Source organism: Chaetura pelagica, unplaced genomic scaffold, assembly GCF_000747805.2.
Source record: "Chaetura pelagica isolate M959 unplaced genomic scaffold, ChaPel_1.0 scaffold706, whole genome shotgun sequence".
Taxonomy (NCBI): domain Eukaryota; kingdom Metazoa; phylum Chordata; class Aves; order Apodiformes; family Apodidae; genus Chaetura; species Chaetura pelagica.
This window is the reverse complement of record NW_009953589.1, coordinates 27,250-38,904: the sequence shown is the minus strand read 5'-3', so window position 1 is coordinate 38,904 and position 11,655 is coordinate 27,250. Positions and strand designations below refer to the sequence as shown.

At 50.2% G+C, this 11,655-nt stretch overlaps 1 protein-coding gene across 1 annotated transcript in view; it reads left to right on the top strand.

Annotated features, from left to right (window-relative positions):
• The window catches only part of HSPA9 (heat shock 70kDa protein 9 (mortalin)), a 21,471-nt gene extending 13,751 nt beyond the window's left edge, over positions 1 to 7,720 (top strand). The window contains exons 13-16 of the mRNA XM_009999765.1: positions 2,010 to 2,104; positions 4,313 to 4,405; positions 6,372 to 6,512; positions 7,290 to 7,720. Of these exons, the coding sequence (XP_009998067.1) occupies positions 2,010 to 2,104; positions 4,313 to 4,405; positions 6,372 to 6,512; positions 7,290 to 7,358 (398 nt within the window). The 3' untranslated portion in view covers positions 7,359 to 7,720. The remainder of the gene's footprint in view (positions 1 to 2,009; positions 2,105 to 4,312; positions 4,406 to 6,371; positions 6,513 to 7,289) is intronic.
• Positions 7,721 to 11,655: the final 3,935 nt, after the last annotated feature.

Here is an 11,655-nt window from a genome sequence, read left to right as displayed (position 1 = left end):
GAAAGGGAGAAGTGACAACCAACCTGAAACTTCATTTTTAGGAAGCAAAGGCTCTGCCAACAGGCAGTGCTCTGTGCCCTCTGTCAGGCTGTTGGCACATGCTACCAGTGCATGCTTTCCTTGCACCTCAGGCAGAGGTGAAGCATCTGCCTATACCAAGGCCAAAGAAGCCCTCACTGGCAGGGTTTTACTCATTCCAAGTCATTTTGCACAGTGTGACAGTTCTTTTATGCTTTTGGTGTCATGCTGTAGCAATGTTGAAGCAGAATGCAGGTGTTCCCTGGGGTTTCCTGTGTGTCAGGTGGGCAACAGGGCTCACAGGTGCTTGTGGAGCAGTGCTCCTGCTGCTTGCAGGGCTGTCCTGTGTCACTGGGGAGCTTGGGGCTGAGACATTCAGCCCTGTGGTACTCTGAAGGGACAGAAATTGGGGTCTGGGAATCCAGCACCTTGTACAGGTTGTTCTTGAACTGTGCTCCTGGACGTGCTGCTGCTTTGGAAGTGCCCTCTGCTAACAGATCACTGCCTGTCTCAGGTTGCCTGCCTGGAACTGCCAGCTTGGAATAGGGAAATCAAATTAGGAAGATCTCTTTTGAGTCCAAGGCATGTCAAGTTCAGCTGAACAGATCAGCCCTGTGCCAGGACCCTGTTTTGTTTCTAATTACTTCATGACAAAGGTCTTGAAATTCAAGTGTTGTGAAGTGTCAGGTATTTTGCATAAGCACTTAATTTCCAGCATTTAGGCTGGAAAAGTCTCTTTAACTGGCAGGAGTCTGGGGGACACCAAGATGTCAGTATGTTTTGCCCTGTCATGCAATGAAATGCTAGGCCCTCTGTTCTGGGCTAATTAACAACACAGCTGACATTTTCTAAAGCTCTGTTGTGGGCTCAGGAAAGTAATTTGGAGAATTTGTAGATTCCCTTGATACAAAATTCATCTCTTTTGTGCTTCTAACTGGGAAGCCTCCACATTGCCCTTTGGTTGTTTCTCAAAGACAACCAGTTGAGCAATCAAATCATGGTTCTGGTTAAGAAAAATAGTGTATTGGCAACGTGAAGGTATATACTCCTAATCCTGCTGCTTGGCTTTTGGCAGGAATTTGTTACCAAACCCACTTTGGTTTCCTTGCAGATTTCTGATGTGTGGCAGCCTTTTACCTCTGAGTAGCCATTTCCTGATCATAGGGAACTAGAATTTTTTTAGCTGCCTGTTTGTATGCAAATGTGGTCTAAATTATAAAATTGAACTGACTGCTCATCCCACATCTGAATCCAAAGGACGTGTGTGTGTGTGTGTCTCTGTTTAGGGTTTCCTACCCTTGACAAATAAGAAGTAAAAAACTTCTCATGAGGATCTTATTATACCCTTTTTTAGGCTTTTCAATGTCCTGGGTCTTGGTCCTCTCTTTCCTCTTGAAATGATGCTTTACTGCAGAAATTATCTGAAGTCTAAACAGTACTTTTTGGTACCAAAATAAAAAGGGGAGGAACTTTTAAAGAGCTTTCCCCTTGAATCCCCCTGTGTTCACTTAAGGGCAGCACAAGGAGCTGGGTGGGGAATGTTGTCTTATCTTGCTACCAGCCTGGGCTGCTTTCTAGCAGTGAAAGGAATGTCTCTGCACTGGTAAAATGATTCCTTCTCTTTGGGTTGGGTTTTTTTTTTTGTTAGTTTTTTTTTTTTTTCTATTTTTTTAGTTTTGTGCTTTTAACCAGTGAAGAGTTGCCCCTTTAGTTTAGGGGCTGCACACTGGCTTTCCAGCAGGAGTAAGAAGAATGGTCAGAGTGACTTTTGTCAGAGGGGTCCAAGTGACAATTCTGTGACTTGCAGACCAGTTTTTTCTCTTGCCAGCAGCATCAGTGCCTCTTCAGGGCCTGGCTGGCTTTGTGCTGCCCACAGGGCCTTCAGAGGTGCAGAGTCCTGAGCAAGGCTCCTGCCATTGGGGGGGCTGGGAAATAATCCTCTTCTCGAAGGTGAGAGCACATTCTTTATTAATGCTTCTTCTCTAATGCAGTTGTTATCCAGTCTTCTGGTGGCCTTAGCAAAGATGAAATTGAGAACATGGTGAAGAATGCAGAGAAGTATGCAGAGGAGGACAGGAGAAGGAAGGTAATGTGACCACGCTGGTACCTTCTAGTTAGTCGTGTACCTGTCAGTTCCTGCCAGTTGTGCTGGTAACTGTGTCCACTGTGAAGGAGCTGCAGGTTCTGGTCTGTTCAGTCTTGAGCAGTTTGCTTCTGCAGTTATAAAATACCTGCTTGCTTCCTTACATTCACTTCCCACTCCAAAGTTGCAAGAAGGTGGCTGCAGAGGCCTTGGATCCTGCCTTTGGGTTGGGTAACTTGCCCTGCGGGACCGGCATTTTCATTCCTCCCTGAGGAATTACTGGGACATGGAGGCAGCAGGAAGCAAAGTCACCTGCCTGTTACTCAGGAGTGAAGAGCTCTGCAGCTCTAGTTATGCTTTTTGACATCAATGCTCTTTACTGTCCAGCTGCCTGTTACCTTGGCTGTTTATTTAAAGCTGATCCACTGCTGCTGGCTTCTCACAGGGATGCTCCATTTAAATGGAAGCAAAACAGAGATACTTAAGCTACTTTCTCTGAATTTATTTTAAAGCTTAATTTATAGAACCTGCCAAGCAAAGCTGCACCTCTTCCTCTTCCTTCCCAAGTGGGAAGTTGCTTTCCATAGTGCTTAAAATCTCACTGTGGCATCTTGGCTGCTGTATTCACCTGAGCACAGTGTTTGCCCTTGGGGCAGGGGAAACCATCAGGAGGTGTCTGAAGGCCTCACACCCTGTCAGGGAAAGCCTGGCACTTGTCATGGTTGAGTGACTGAACCTGTGATACACATAGGATTAATGGTTGGAACTAATTGGTTCAATGAGGGTAGTACTAATGAATGATGCTACTAAATATAGAGCATTGATTTTTAGGCAGGCACAGTGGAGACCTCCTCTGGGGCATGGCACCAGTGGATAGGCAGTGGGTGCTGGAGCTGACAGGGCTGGATTCATCCCCTTGTTCACCTGTCTCAGGTGTTCAGGCAGTGCTGTACATCTCACCCTTGGTACTGAAGGGATCAGGAGAGGACTAAAGGAGAGAATGCATGGAATAACTTCATGGGAAGCAGCATCTCCATGCCTCAGAAGCTCTAAAGCCAGGAAGGATTGGCTTTTTGGCATTTGTAGGTTAGATGGAGAACCTTGAGAGACTTGGATCTGAATGTCCCACTGTTTCGATAACCACGTCGTTGCCTTGAGGCGCAGGTGGTGGCTGCCCTGGCAACTTCTGCCTGGTGCCTTCCTTTGACTTTGTGTCTTGTTTCCTGTTGTAGTCCTGAAGTGAGATTTGTCTCTGTCCAGTGGCCTATAAGAGGAAGATGATTAGGTTGCTTTATTAACTAACACTTGTCTTCACTTGGCTTGCATAACTGTCACTGTCTGAATTCCCTTGGTGCACCTCTCTGGTCATGGTTCTGCTGCCATGGAGAGGTATCATGAGTGCATAAACAGAGTTACCTCTCTGCTGGACTCAGCGTCCTGCTGTGAACTTGAAATCCCACAGAGAATGAGCACATACAGTAGAAATGACAGTATTTTTCCTCAGCTTTCCCTCTAAGTGGTTAGTCTCCTGAGAACACTATTATCCCACCCTTGTTCAGGTAGACTGTTGACAGATGGAGAGGGCTGGGTGTGTCAGAGGCTGTTGCTGGTGAAGCTCATGCTGACACTGGGGCTGAGTTCTGTCTGGGCAGGACCACTGGTCCTGTGTACTTGAAGCCTACCCTGTCCCCTCTTGGCTGCCTTTGCAACAGGAACATCAGGAACTGGGATTTCTGACCTAGCACAGGGAGGGTTTCCACTGGTGAGACGCTACAAGCATTTGGAATAAGGGACATGAGTAAGCCCAGCATTTTAGTTGTCTCTGGTGCCCTTGCTGCTGAAGAAACTTAAGAATGTTTCCAAGCTTTCCAGAGGAACAGGTCAAAAGAAGCTGTGCTGCCTCTGCAGTTGCTGGCTCTTCCAGTGTCCCAGCTGTAGAGCAGTGCTAGTTCCATCTACTTCCAGGAGAAGGGAGTTTGAGTGTGGAGGGATGAGGACTACCTGCTGGGGCTTTCTCATGCCAGAATGCTTCTAGAAATTGTTTGCTTCTATTTCTTCTTTCCCCCCCCCCCCCCCACCCTGTTGCCATTAAGAAGGACCCTGGATGGGAGCTGGAATGGAATTGAGCAGTTTGGGGGAAGAAGTGTGAGGTGCCAGCTGCTGGGCACACAGTGGTGTGTGCAGTAGGTCCTTACAAGCTCTCTTACCCAGGAACGTGTGGAGGCTGTGAACATGGCTGAAGGCATCATCCATGACACAGAGTCCAAGATGGAAGAGTTCAAGGATCAGCTGCCTGCAGATGAGGTAGGTGGTTTCTGATCCCCTCACAGGAAAGATTCCTTACTATAGCCTTGCTCAGATTCTCACTTCACTCACAGCTGGCTCTGGCCAGGGGCACCTACTCTGCCTGTGTTTCCATGCTGTGGAAAAGTGGCACAGTCACCCACTCTGCTGGTGTTGGCACTTGATGAGTGGGATGATTGTGGCTGATGGGAGGATGTAAGGACACACTTGGGAGGATGAAAGGACACACTTGGAAGAATGTGGCTTGGATAATAGCAAATACCCTACTTCAAAGCACAAATTCAATGTCACTGAAGATCTAAGAGCCTGGGAAGCTGTTAATGAAAGGATTCTGCATGAATTATGTCCTTGGCTTGGCCTTGTGGTGATTTGATAAGAACTGTGCTGTGGCTTCTGAGAGAAGAGAGTTTTGCTCAAAAGCTGGAGATGACAAACAGTGCTACCAGAGTATGAGCAGAGGGACAAAGGAGAAGCTGGTCTGCAGTCTCAGCAGCCTCCATAGTCCAAACACAGCACTCAAGAGCTTGGAGGCAATTACTGTATCCATTTAACTCCAGTTTTTTCTTCCATCTTTGGAGTGGATATTTAGTATCAAAGGAGTGCTTTTCATACCATTCTAAGTGACAGCTTAATTTCTGTATTACGAATTTCAAAAGCCAAGTTTAAAACACATTGTGCAATCTTCAAGTGAGCAACTTCCAGAAGCAGAATAAAAGGGCTCCGAGGGCCCCTGCAAGAACAAGATGATATTCCTTGCTAAGCAGCCTCTAATCAGTCTATTAACTGCTGGTTTTCAATCCAGCTCTTCTCTCTGGGATGAATATTGGCTGACTTTGTGTTTGGGGTTATGATCATTGGAGTTTTCTCTCACAGAACCTAAGTCCTTGTTCATAGAATCCCAGACTGGTTTGGGTGTAAAGGGACCTTAAAGATCACCCAGTTCCACCCCTCTGCATGGGCAGGGACACCTCCCACCAGCCCAGGCTGCTCCAAGCCCTATCCAACCTGCCCTTCAACACTGCCAGGGATGGGGCAGCCACAGCTTCCCTGGGCAACCTGGGCCAGGGTCTCACCATCCTTACAGTAAAGAATTTATTCCTAATGTCTCATGTAAATCTCCCTTCTCCCAGTTTTGATCCATTCCCCCTTGTCCTCTCACTCCCTGCCCTTGTCAAAGTCCCTCCCCAGTTTTGAACAAATTCTTGTTCCTCACAAGGACAGTTGTTCCCTGTAATGTCTTTTGGGGAATACCAAGGGAACGTGGGAAGCAGAGCTTAAAAGCAGAGGCCTGCATGGTCTGGGTGGAGGTGATGGCCTGACAGAGGAGGTGTGGATTGCCCTCCCCTTCCCGTGGATCTGAACCAGAGCTCTGCCCAAGTTGGGAGTGTGAGCACTGCTGTCCCTGCTCCTCCTGCCTGCCAGTCTGACACAGGAATGCCAGACTATGGGGAGGGGCTGGCAGATGGCTGCAGGGGCTGGGATGAGACTGTGTTGCTTTAGTTTGCCTCTCTGCTCCTGCTCCCACATGCAGCAAAGGGATGAAACAGGGTGTTGAACAGCCTACCTTGTTGGCTTTCCCCTGTGCCTTAAACATGGATGAAACCCAGCTTTGTTTTCCCTTTCTCCTGTGGTGACTGGCTCACTGGTGAGGTTTGCCAGGGAGAGCAGCTCATCCTTGGCAGGCTGCTCAGTCTCTGCTGGGCTTTCTGTCCCTGGCACCTCTGCTGAGGCTGCAGACAAGGGGCTGATTAGTGCCAACTGTGGCACATTTAGTCAAGTGGGCAGGTTCCTGAGCACAGTCCTGGGCCCTGCAGACCATATGGCTCTGTTTCAGAACTCACTTCATGGCTCCTGGCAAAAAAAAAGCAGTGGGTTTGCTGTGGTCAGTAGGTGGGGGAAATGCCTGGGAGTGGGATTTTCAGTGAAGTGCAGGATTTAATCACGTTTCTTCATGACTTACTTGCAGTGCAACAAGTTGAAGGAAGAAATCGCTAAAATGAGGGAACTTCTGGCACGTAAAGATACTGAAACAGGAGAAAATATCAGGCAGGCAGCAACCAGCCTACAGCAGGCTTCCCTGAAACTCTTTGAAATGGCATATAAGAAGGTAAGGTCATGGTCATCTCCATTTTATAGCCCCACGATGGGCAGGGGTGAGTGGGGACACCAAACATTCAGGTAAGAGCTGTGCTTGGAGAGGCAGAGTCTCAGTGCAGCTCCCTTGGTGTGACACGGGCTGTAGAAAACCAGGCAAGAGTTGAAGGCCATCCTGCTGCAGGGAGCCCATGTCCCACGTGGTGTGCATGTTTCTTGACAGTGCTGTAGGGAAAAGTGCTGGAAGCTCTTTCTAAGGAACTTCAGAATGGCAGAATCTCGTCTCTTTAAGAAGAGCAAGACTTTGCCTTGGGTGTGTGAGAGTCCTAAAGAAGTCATGTCCAGACTTTGAGTTCAGTCTGCCTAAAATGACAGTAGAAAGGCCATCAGGAATGTCTTCTCCCTCTTCCTCCCAGTGGGAGGCCCACCCATTCATGGTAGATGTCCTCCCCTGTGCTGGGGAGTCTCCAGGATGGAAGTAGCACACTCTGGGTGACCTTGGTGGTGCTAAGCTCTGCTTCTTTTTTGATGTCAAACTGAAAACATTCAGTGCTGCAGTCAAAGATTGTTACATCCACTGGGAAGGCATAAATAATGGGAAGACAATTTCCTCCCTCTCAGTAGCAGCTGTGCAGAGCTGGGGGTGGTTTCCATTCTCCAGTGAACTATCACCCTGGTCACTGAAGGAAGGGTTTCTTCATCCTAGAACTAACCTAAGCAGCAAGCTAGGAAAAAAGTCTGGGAGAAGCATATTGTTGTTAGTACAACTAAAAAGCCAACTCTTTTGCAGATGGCCTCTGAACGAGAGGGTTCTGGAAGTTCAGGAGATCAGAAGGAGGAGAAGGAAGAGAAGCAATAAGAAGTCTTCTGTCTTGCCTTGACTGAGTATGAAGAAGAGGTCGGTTTTTCTTGACGCTTGGGAGAGAAGGGACCTTCCTGAGCAGCAATGGGCAGAATTCAGACTTACTGTGTTTTTGCAGTATTCTATATATAAAACTCTTTAATGTATAAACTTTTAGTGATGTGTCTGCTAGATAAATTGTCACTTGATGAAAGTTAATTCATGCCAGATGAAGTTAGGTGTTTGGCCCCGTGGTATTCAGCTGAGGCACCTGGGGACTCACTGATCATTTCTTTCTGATAGCTGGCACAATGGTGCACTAAATCTGATCTCAAAACCATGTCACTAAATTGAAGGGTAAGAGATGGAAGTTCTGCTGGCACTAGGAGGAGAATCACATCTGTATGGAGCCTCTCAGTGGATCTGAGCACTTGGGGAGCAGGTAGGGAGGCCTGGGAGCAGCAGTGCCAAGGCTGGTTATGTTGCTGGAGGACGTTCAGATCTGCAGCCAGGTTAGTACCTTGTTCTGAAGGAGAGGGATTACTTCAAATTTAGCTGTAACATGATTTCTTCCAAAAGAGGCTCCATGGAAGTTAAGTACTTTGCTTGTCTGAGCCTTCTGCTCCATCCTGTGTCTGTTCTCTGCTTATGGTAAAACAATTTCCTTGATAATAAAACTGTTACTGGATCCATTCTGGATTTTTTTAAAATAAAAGCAGAAAAGTGTCCAACATGGAGTTTTGGTATCCTGGCCTTTGGTGGAGAGTGGGAGCATGTTACTGCCTTCAGGAGCTCCTGGTGGGGAGCAGTCAGCCAGCTGTAGTGGCAGCAGCTGTCTGGAATTTGTGCTTTGTTCACATGCAAAAGGAAGGAGTCTGGTGTGGGATGAGGGTCCATCCCTTCTGAGAGTGTCACTGTTGCATTCCCAAGGTGTCTGGAAGTCTTGCTGGGATCTGCAGTAGCAGTGGGACTTCAGGTGCTTTATGGAAAAGGCTGCAGACCCAGAGCAGCTGTTGACCCAACTCTTCCAAGGAGGTGCAGTCTCTTTGCCACAGTATGTTTATTTGTTTCTCTCCTCCCCCTCTGTCACTCTGTGTGTCATCCACTGGAAAGGAAATGCAAAGTTCACAGTGACTTTGTCCTGACAGCTCAGATATTTAGGAGGGAGGAAAGGGCTTTTCTGTCACACTAGGCAATTTCCTAAATTGGAGAAGTTGTTAGGGAAGGGTAAAGTCCTGATTCTTTGAACCTAATCCTTGAAGTTGTGGACTGGAAGGGACCAAGACACTGAGCACCCCAGCAGTCCCAGCAAGGAGTTCCCCTTCAGAGGGAATCAGCCTGGCCCAGTGATGGGGGGAAAACTAAAGAGTAGGAAGTGATCTGCCTGTGAAGTGAGGGAGCTGGAGGCGTTTTGGCCTGGGCTGCAGGGGAGGTAAGGAAGGGCCCTGGTGCTGGCAGAGGAGGAGGGGGGAGGCAGTGCCTGGGGCATTTCCAACCCAAAACCCAGCGTTTTGCTTTCAGCAGGGGGTTGAGCAGGGCTGGCCATCCTCCCTGCTGCAGCTGCTGAGAGGGAGGATGAAGCTGGGTGCAGCAGGCTGGGCTGCAGGGCTTGTGCCAGGCTGGTTGTGGGGCTGTCACAAGTGGTGACAAAGCTATCAGGTGTGGGTCCAGGTCCTCTTTTGTTGGGGGGTTAAGTGGCAGGGCTGTGTGTCACAGGCAGGTAATGGCAAGCTGAGGTGGTTTGACCAGCGCAGCTCCCAGGGAGTTCTGAGGGCACAGATGGTCACAGCAACTGCTGCTCCCCCAGGGTGTGTGTGTCATCCAGGTGTGCAAACGTGTATCTTGGGTCTGTCACAGCATCCCCTGCTCCTGTCCTGTATGTGGGTTTGGAGGTGGTGGGCAGCACTTGCCTCTGCATCTCTGAGAACAATCTCCTTAACAAAACTTGACTGTAGCTTCTGTCCTGAATTGCCCTCTGCTGCTAAAGGGATCCCCTGAACAAAACTAGTCTGAACAAGGAGGAACTCTGCATATTTCAGCTGCTGAAGGGAGACATCCTTAAGTGAAACAGGTTAAATACCATCCTTGGAAGCTTTTCTTGCTGTCTCCCTGGACCTGCAGCCAGATGTTCCTGCAGCAGAGCCAGGGGCAGCCCAGGACAGCCCTGCTGCTGCTCTGGGCTGGTTGAGCTGTCAGGAAAGGCAATGGGATCATCATCCCATGGCCCCCGGGGTCCTGAATCATTGATCAGGACTGGCCTTTCCTTCTTGAATGAATGATTTTCCCTGTCGCAGTTTAAAGCCATCTTTTCTGGATGTTCTTTATTTTTTAATGTGCTGGTTTTAGCTCCTCCTTTAGAAGCTAAATTATTGATTGGGGGAGGGAAAAGTGAAGTCGGGTGAGATGTGTCCTGCTGAGAACAGTTTCTTGCCATGAAAAACTACCAGGAAGGTAGTAGAGGCAGCAACTGGGGTGTTACCACTTATTTAAAGGTGTCTCTTTATAAGAGGCCCCTGTCCTGAGGAGTTAACTGCTGCCATCCCTCTGCTGGGTGCGTGTCTGTCAGCACAGGGAGAGGCTGTTGGGGGTTCACTACTCCCTGTCTCATCTTGGGAAGCCTGTAGCTCCAGCAGGGCTGCACCTCTGGAAGAAATGACTGTGCATGGTAGCAATTAAGAAAAAGCTGGCACGTGATGGAGTCTCTCCCCCTTCCGTGCCAGACAGGGACTGGCAGTGTGCTGGGAAGGCAGGGCTGCTTTTTAGAACACCTGAAGACTGCAGCAGGAAAAAACTCTGGCTCAGTGGCTCTGCCCCTCTTGCAAAGTGGGTGCATGGGGCTGGGGTGCTCTTTTTGGAGCAGGGTCCCTGGATGGAATTGGAAGGGCAGGGTTGGCAGTGGGGTAAATTGTTGTCCACCTGTGTCCCTGTCGTATCAGCCACAGAAACTTCCATCTCAGCACATCATCTCCTAAAGCCAGGCATAATCCACTGTCTCACTGTTCCAAGGAGGATTATAAGTGGCCACGAAGCCTCCAGCATCCAGCTCTTGGGGCCTGCTCAGCCTCCCTGCTACCACTGAATACACAAGTAAATAGCTTCAGTGTTGCTTCACCCCTGCCTGTCCCACCAGGTGCTCCTCTGGCTCTGGCACTCCCAGACCCTCATGCCTGGTATCCTTGGGGTGAAAAAGGCAGGATGTGGGGTTGCAGACCTGGACACCAAGGCTATGGCTGCACTCGGAGGCGGTTCCTGGCAGAGGTGGGTGGGCTGCCCACAGCTCTGCTGTCCTCTGAGCACAAGGGTGGGTTTGTTGCCATGGGCTGCCAGGTCAGCTCACCTCCACGAATGTCCAGGGGCACGTGAGGTGCCCTGCTCCCCAAGCCAATCCCCTGCTGCCCTGGGGACAGGCAGTCCTGAGCCCCCCAGCTCCTCCAAGGCCCAGGGGGTTCTGCAGCCCTGTGCTTATCTTCCCCTTCCAGATCAGGGCTGTGAGGGCCCCATCCCAGCCAGACACCTCCACCCTCAGCCCTCCAGGTGCTGTTTCCCCACCCTTTTCCCCAACCTCTGGCTGCTCTTGCCCTTCTCCAGACATTCCCAACCTCACCAGTGCCTCCAGCACTGCCCTGAGCTGGGCCTGGACCTCTGAGGCCATCACAGGCTGCTCCAGGACAGCAGGAAGGTGACATTTCCAGGGAAAGGAGAACGGAGATAACCCTGCAGCTCCACAAACCCACATCCTCCCCCCTCATTCCTTTCCTCCTGCCCTGTTCCTCTTCCTCCAAGTGTTGAGACCCCCCAGGAGGGACCAGGCGTGTCAGGAAGTGGCTTTGGGACCCGGGGCATGGCAGGGGTCGGGGGAGAGAAGCCCCTGTCTGTGAGGGGTGACCCTAAATGGGCGAGGGGGGTGGCCCAGGAGGGGATGACACTGCCCGAATGGGGTGCCTGGTGTGAGGCCCCAAGGAGCAGATCCCTCACCAAGCACAGGTTATTGACCCTGGCAGGAATGGGTGACCCAAACAGGCAGGCACACCCACAGGCAGGTGAATAACGGTTTATATTCCCTATTCCCAGAGCTCCCTGCCCTGTTTCCCCCTGGCTGGGCACTCCAGGCTTCACAGCTTCTAACCATCCCATCAGTTCCCCCCCCCCCCCTTCACACATTCCATTCCAGCAGGTGCTTTTCACCTTTTCAGCCCCAATTCTGCCCTTTCCTGCCCCCCCGGTTGCCTTCCCAGCCCCACACTGACCCGCACCCGCGGGTGCCCGGGGAGAGACAGCAGGGGGGGCTGGGGCTGACCTTGGCCGGGGCTCCCGG